Genomic DNA, 7,629 nt, shown 5'->3' on the forward strand with positions numbered 1-7,629 from the left:
CTTGTACTAAGCAGAAAGAATGCGCATGTACTATAATGTACATGAACTGTGTGTACGTACTATAATGTGCATGAACTATATGGTAGAAAGTAATTAACTGGGAATTATCATCAAGGACAAGGATGGAAAGTTTCCTAAAATGACAATAACTACAGCTAAGAAAAAGCTGGGTGCAATCACACAACTGTGTCAGGTATTAAAATTCTAGTACACATCAACAAACACTAAAGTTACACAATGCACTGCCATGACATTCTTTGCTATACTACACTCAGTTGCAGGTAACATTACCTGATTACTAGACATTTGATGTTGCTACACTTTTCTACAGTAAAACATTTAAATTTATGCTTCCAAATAGCAACACATAGAACAACTCTGAGGATTTATTTCTGCTTTTCATCACGTATACACAACAAATTTTAAACAAAATTGGTACATGTGTGTTAGCAGGTCAAACTATGGTTGTTAATTTCGAGACTGCAAAAAAGAACTGTTGTTTTTCCTAGTTTGCCAAAACCTTCCTCCCAGCTCTTGCATTCTTCCCTTCAATTTTTCACCTGAACCCTACATCCCTCTCCTGCCTCTCTATATATGTCCTACTGCCTACACCTTTACATGATTACATCTTGTAAGTTGGGAGACTGGGGTCTGAAAGCCTCAAGACAGAACAAGCATCCTTCAGCAAGGTCATGTCTCTCTCTTGAAACACAGTATCTTTAAAGGTTTCCTTATTCTGGGCCTGCCTTTAAAACTTCCCAGAACCTCCAAAAGGAAAGTAAATAGCACTTTAATTAACTTTAAAGCAACTGTTACAATTAGGAAGAAAAAAGCCAAACCAAAAACAAAACAGTGTGTCCCTCCATACTAATTTCTTTTTTTAAATTCTAAATGTAAAAGTCATCCAGGAAATAGAATTTATAGAATTTGCCTATGAGGAAACCTGCTCTGCATGACTGAAAACTGAAGGTCAAAAACCACAAGTGACCGTGCATGGGGCCTTCTACTAGACCATCCCAGAAACCCACCCAGAAACACCAGACTTCAAATTCCTCAAACCAACAAGATAAAAGGAGTATCAAGAATGTTACATCTCATTTGAACTTTAAAAGGCAACAGCGTTACTGCAAAGCTAATTAAAAGAAAAAAACTAACAAACCAAATCAAGTATTAGGAGACAAGAACCTCAGATTTCAAAGGCTGAGTTTTTCTAAATTGTTCATAATATTTCTGTCTTTCAGAAACACTATAATTTTGGCAAGCCTAATTACGTGTGTGTTATGTTCTTCTTACATACAACTGAACAATTCGAAAAAAGTATCAGTAAAAGGTTTAATAAATATTCAGAAAGGAGCCCCTTACACATTCAACGGGTCAAAAAATTATCCAAAAACCCTAGCAAGTTAACCTGTAAATAGTGGCACCCTACCATCCCTCACATGGACTAAATAACATTCAACGAAGAAAATAGTATAATAATTTCTGAGTTTTTGTAATTAAAGACTTCTGGGTGATTATGTAAAACAACATAGGAAAAACACATTAAGTACCTAAACTAAAAGAAACCCTACATGTCTCTTGAAAACAAATACCATCAACACTTAAAAAAACTCCAATGGAGCGTAATACAAGCTAGAATGACTCACATGTGAATTGGAACTACTGTCCCTCCAACACAAGGCAAGTCATCACACACGGAAGTCACTACTTAAAAAAGCACTAAGCACTCACCATTCTTAGATATTTTGAATGCTTGCAAGCATTTTAGCTATCAAGTTAAAATTGCTTTCTCCATCATTACAATAATTTATACTTCAACCGTTACTTTTCTCTGACTAGTTTGAAAGGATATGAGCCCTGGACCACAAATAGTAAGTCAAAAAGCAAAAAAACCCAGAAAAATCCCACTAACAAAACCAACGGGTAAGTTAAAGAAAACCTGTAAGACACCTCTTTTACTCTTCAGAAGTCTTAACCACTACAAAAGTTTACAACAGCCTGAAGCTCCTGACCAAGGCTACCCCTCAATAGGCCACCACCAAAATTGTATGCTTTGGTAAAGATAGTGGGGTAGGGAAGTGGGGGTGTTCCCAAAAGTACCAGGAAGAGTAAATAGCTCCCACGATACTAAGTCTACAGAGTTTAAACAAATATCCAACTCAGAGGAACTTTGTCAACTGAACACCACTGAGATGTTAGGAGGATTACGAATATTGTATTTCCATTTCTATGTAGCAAGATTATTTCAATCAAAATTCTACAAATTATTGTTTTTAATAACATTTAAGCTTCCCCAAAAGAATAACTTCAAAGTATTTTTAACCAAATGAATTTATACCCACAAGACATCATTATCTATGCTTATGAGTAAGCCTTAAGAAAATGTAGTGCCCTTCAAATCAGTCATGTGTAATTCAAATCACAGCTGCACACTAGGAAGTACAATACAGAATTTAATCCATTAGTAAAATTTAACTCTGGTCTACTTGAACAAAGCTTATTTCTAAATGCTATTCAAGTACTGTCAGATTTAAGCTAAAAGAGATGGTTTTATGATGACACGAGAGTATTAAAAAGGTCAACTTATTTTGAGACAAGAAAGAAAATCTAGCTGACCAGGAACACTTGTGATTTAACATTAAACAAAAACTACATGCAAAACAATAAGCACTACCCTAAAATTAAAATCTGAACTATAAAGAGCATGCATCCAGTACCTATACCACAACACTACAGAATCACAGAATTGTAGGGGTTGGAAGGGATCTCCAGAGATCATCGAGTCCAACCAACTACCTTGATAAAACTTTTAAAACAGTCAAAATAGAAGTAATTATCAAGAAAAAAAACAAAAAAAACAAACAAAAAAAAAAAAAACCCCAACCAAAAAACCCCCAGACATGTTTCAAGCAGAACATCACATTGTTATTTTGAAACCCGCACTGGGTAGGCATTTTATTCCCTTTATTTTGTTCAAATAGAGAACTGTACAGGTAGCACAGCGTTTAACTGGATTACTTGCTGGCCCACTCTAGGAACATGCAGCAGTCAGTAAAAAGCTTCCTTTCCATGCTCTTGTTTTAGAGTTCCAGGTAGACAGCTAAGAAATAAAAAGAAACCACCCCTTCCCTTCACCAACTCTGAACTTCATTCCAGTAGCCAGAACTGCAAGAACTGAAAGTCCAGTTCTACCCAAGACCTCATAAAGCACTTTTTTGTTGTTGCTGTTAAAAAAAGTTATCATCCAAAAAGAAGAATCTGTGGACCAAATTCTGCCTTCACTTACTCATATGGGAGACTGCAAATATACATAGAGAGGCGGATAACACTGACTTATTAAACAGCTGATTAGATAAACCATCTGATTCCCTCAGGTTTGCTAATTCCATGCAAGTAAAATAGAAACTGGTATAAAAATCAAACAACGCTACATCAAAAATTTTAATCAATTCCCTCATAATAGGGTGACACTCTTGCATATTTTGACTCTTTCCTTCTTAAAATGCACCAGAAGTTGTAAATAAAATTTAAATCAATTGCCTTACCTTCTTATCTTCTTTTACTTTGTGGGGTTTCTTTTTCACTTTTTTATCATCCAGTTCTTGATCTGATGTAATAGCAGGGTTATCTATGCCACCCTTCCATGTTTCAACAGGTGAAAGAAGAGGGTCTTCTTCACTTCCACGATGTCTTCCTTTTCTTCTATTTTTAGAGGTGGTGAAAGCCTCATCATCACTTGCATCCGAATGTGTTCGCCTATAGTAAGACTTAGCTTTGCTGAACAGAGTCTTAGACCTGTATTTGTATTTTGAAGGCCTTCTTTCCCCATGACTTTTGGACATTCTATCAGAAAACCCATTTTCTTCCTCACCCTGGGTATTTATAACAATTGAGTTTCGAACTTTAACAACACGATTCTGACTGTCATCTGGGACTGCGTAGATATCATCCGCAAAGCCTTTATGCTTGCAAATTGTGTCAATGGGTTCAGCATAGTTGTCAGATTGGTCGATATCTTCCGGTGGTGCTGCAGGCACTCGGGAAGGTTGTTTCCTGGGGTTTTTGCCAATACCTGCCTCAATTGTTTTCAGGAGGTTAGGATCCAGTTTTTTTACGTTTGTTCTCGGAACAAGTGGTTTCGGTTTTATGGGAGGAGGCACTTTATGGTTGCGTTCGTGGTCATGGCAATTGAGCGGTGTACTGTGAATAGGATACTCATTTCCTTCCAAATCCAATCGGTACTTTGAACGGTCACTGGGTGCTGGGAGTAACCTTACATCATCTCCAATTGGACTGTAAGGTGGTGGTCCTTCAGTATCATCCTCTGAGTCTGGATAATTATAATCAAGGGAACTTCCTCTGGGAGACCTGGGAAAAACATCTTCGCTGGTATGCGTTGTCTCCCTTGTGCTGTCTGACATATAAGAACTTTCAATCATGTTTTTTTTCTCTAATACATCACTGAAGAACAATGTGAAAACCTCAGTTTGACGATGATATTGAGATAATGAATATAAAGCTGTAAACTTAGCAGTAATCTCGGTTGCTATGTGCTCTCCTTCAGTCATGAGTTCCTTGATCGCTTCGTTCTCAAAGAAGTCTGCCTGGCTATCGGTAACAGCCACCAACTGGACAGGAATGGTATCCTGAACTTCAGATAGAAATGCCCGAAGCATTCCCATGGATGCCTTCCGCTTTGCAGAATACACCAGTATATATCCGTGAACAAGTTCATCTTTCCTTACACCGATTGAAGAATGATATGATAATATAGTTATCTGTATTCGGCGCCTCTTTTCACCTATTATTTTATCAAGCATCAAAGAATTATTCTGGCCAGCCTGAGCAGCACTACAGGAGTGAGAGTCAAGGAAGGGTGAAAGAATAAGATCCACACTAAACGGATCACCACACATGGCACACATGACGATTCTTAAGTCAGCTTCTGACAGATCCTTAATGGTGGGAACAGGACTTACAACATCAAAGTTGTGTTTAACTGCTTCCAGTACTCCCCTCAGAGCTTGTTTTATTTGGGTCTCATTAAATTTGCGTGGATACGTACCAGCAGGCACATCAACAAAAGGACACTGTAATTTGTTGGCCAATTGCTGTCCCTGATGTCTCAGAATGGGTAAATTCTTGCTAATGCTGTCCCTCTGGTTAGCCAGCATTAATGTAAATGGAAGATTAGCCATATACTTGTCTCTCCTTATCTGAGATGCTTCAGCCCTTATTTTTGCAATGCACTCCCCAATAAAATTCAGTGATTCAATAGAGTTAAACACACAGAAACAACCATGTGGTTTAAAGGTTGAGGTCCACAATTGAGTCAACAAGTATGGGGATTTTGCATCAACTGGCCTAAGATCCAGTTCATATATTTTTCCATCTAATGCATATTCATCATCAGTGGACTGTGTCCGAATTTCATTTGCCAATTCCTGTGCAAGGCCATCTTTCCCCAAAATGAAAAGATTGACTTTATCAATGTTGGCACTATCATGGTATAAATTTGAGCGGCCATGGTCCAGTTGCAGAAGACTGTTGGCCAGTAACTGCTCTACTTTAATGTCTGTGCAATTTTGGCCACTGAGACAAGTTTCTTTAGTTGGGTGATAAACAAATCCTATGTGTTTAAGCAGTAAAGATTCTCTATCAGGTGCAAGTTTCTGTAAAGCTTTGTATCTAGGTTCTTCACTCAGAACTGCATGAATTTCACTCATTTTATCTGAACTTGGTGTTGCATTAAGATCCAGGTCATAAAACAGCTCTGAGTGTTCAAAAAGCATTTCCTGAAACTCCTCTTTGGCTTTTTCAACAATCTCCCTCTGATGCCTACCATACACTTCCTTACTATCTGCATCAGTGATGTATTTGAATGCTTCGTCCTCCACTACAAAACATATAACTTCTTCCCATGGCTGCCCGGGTGAAATGAACTGGATTTTCTCAAGAGTTTTTTTGAATTTCTCCTTCATTTCAACCCTCCTTTTTTCTGATATAAGATGCTGCACATGGTTTTGATAAACTTTTTCTGCCTCTAGGGTAGTGAGAAGGTCAAATGGAATCCTTCTGTCATTCACTTTATCTATATGGTCAGTTTCATCCCAGGGTGTTTTTTCAAGCACTACAAAACAGGACTGGAAGTCAGGCCTTTTCTCCATTATCTTCAAGGCTTCTGACCAGCTCAAACGTTCAATTTCATCAAGATTTGACAAAAGAGTATTAAGAGCTCTTGGCAATGCATTTATGTATTCTTCTTTTCTTTTTCTAATATGCTCCTGTTTAAGCTGCTCTATGTGTTTTGAAAACGTATTTTTGGCCTTTTTTGTTCCTTCCAAATTTATATACTCTTCGTAATCAGGGTGGTTTTTCAGTTTATTACTAACAGTCTTCCAAGTTGCATGATAGTCTCTTACAGTTTGGACGAGTTTTTCAAACTTATCTGTTGCTGTAACAACTAACTGTCTCTGAGTTTTATAGGCATCCAGATAGGGAATTATTTTAGGTTTACCACGAGTTTTATCCATCATTTGTACCAGTGCAGTAAAACATGTTTCAACATTGACATTGAATCTCGCCGATGTTTCCACCACGACAAGGTTCTTCTTATTTGAAGCAAAAGCCTGAACCTCCCGCAGATAGTGATCCACACATTCATCACATTTTGTTGCTGCTATTATTATGGGTTTTTTAGATTTTGAGAGCTGGATATAGAGATTATTCACAAATTTAAGTTGATCATCGAACTTCCTATTACATCCTTGGCTTACGTCAATGCACAATAAAAACCCATCTATGCTTAATTTCCCTTCAGGCATTTGTTTTTGCTCGAAGTCTTGCTCCAAGCCTAGCTGATCTGTGCAAATGTACATTAGTTTTTCTGCTGATTGCAGTTTAGAGGCAGCTGCACGTTTTATATATGGTTGTAAATTCGTACTCCGATGAGGCAGGAAAGTCTGATCATCAATGAACTCAGTCTGTTCAATTACATGAATTCTGCACTCAATGCCATCCTCACCACTTTGTGTTACGTCACCCCAGTACAAAAAGTGATCATTGTTAACAACTCTTCCTCCAAAGTCAATTGTGCTAAGCACAGAGGTATGCTCAGGATAATATTCATCTGCTTTTGAACGAACGAATCTATTGCACAAACACGATTTTCCAACTCCACAATTACCTTTATCCTTTTCAGTTCCAGACAGTCCAACAACACTAACAGCATAAGATGGGGGACGTGGCTCTTTGTTTTTTGCCATCATAACTTTCCTCTCATCCTTTTGCAAGTATCAAGGTAACTGTATGTGGTTTTCATTCTGGAAAGATTCCTACAGATTTAAGTTGTATTATCCAGGGTTCCAGAAATAACTTTCTGTTGTTCCTGCTTTAGCTTGTCATTGAGAGAACCTCAGATAACTAGGATGAGAAGCATCATCTTCCTAAAGAAAAGAAAGAAAGAAAAAGACATTTTAAAGATTGCAGTTATTTCTTTCTAATATTCATTAGAGATTTTAAAAAGCACTTTTACTTGCTCACCCTGGAACTGTCTTCTATCTATATGAAAATTTTACCACCACTTTAAGTGAGATCTTAAACTCATAATTGATTCATGTTAATCTATTT

The 7,629-nt window shown here is 37.5% G+C and overlaps 1 protein-coding gene across 2 annotated transcripts in view; it reads right to left on the minus strand.

The window, feature by feature from the left end:
• ARHGAP5 (Rho GTPase activating protein 5) overlaps nucleotides 1-7,283 on the minus strand; it is a gene marked incomplete at both ends in the record, with an annotated part of 33,956 nt that extends 26,673 nt beyond the window's left edge. The window contains one exon of one of the 2 annotated variants that reach the window (XM_084264065.1): nucleotides 3,546-7,283. In XM_084264065.1, coding sequence (XP_084120191.1) covers nucleotides 3,546-7,268 — 3,723 coding nt within the window. The remainder of the gene's footprint in view (nucleotides 1-3,545) is intronic. The other variant, XM_084264064.1, reaches the window with a different exon arrangement.
• Between the last annotated feature and the right edge of the window lie 346 nt (nucleotides 7,284-7,629).

This window comes from Gallinula chloropus, assembly GCF_964237585.1.
Source record: "Gallinula chloropus genome assembly, chromosome: 4".
Lineage (NCBI taxonomy): Eukaryota > Metazoa > Chordata > Aves > Gruiformes > Rallidae > Gallinula > Gallinula chloropus.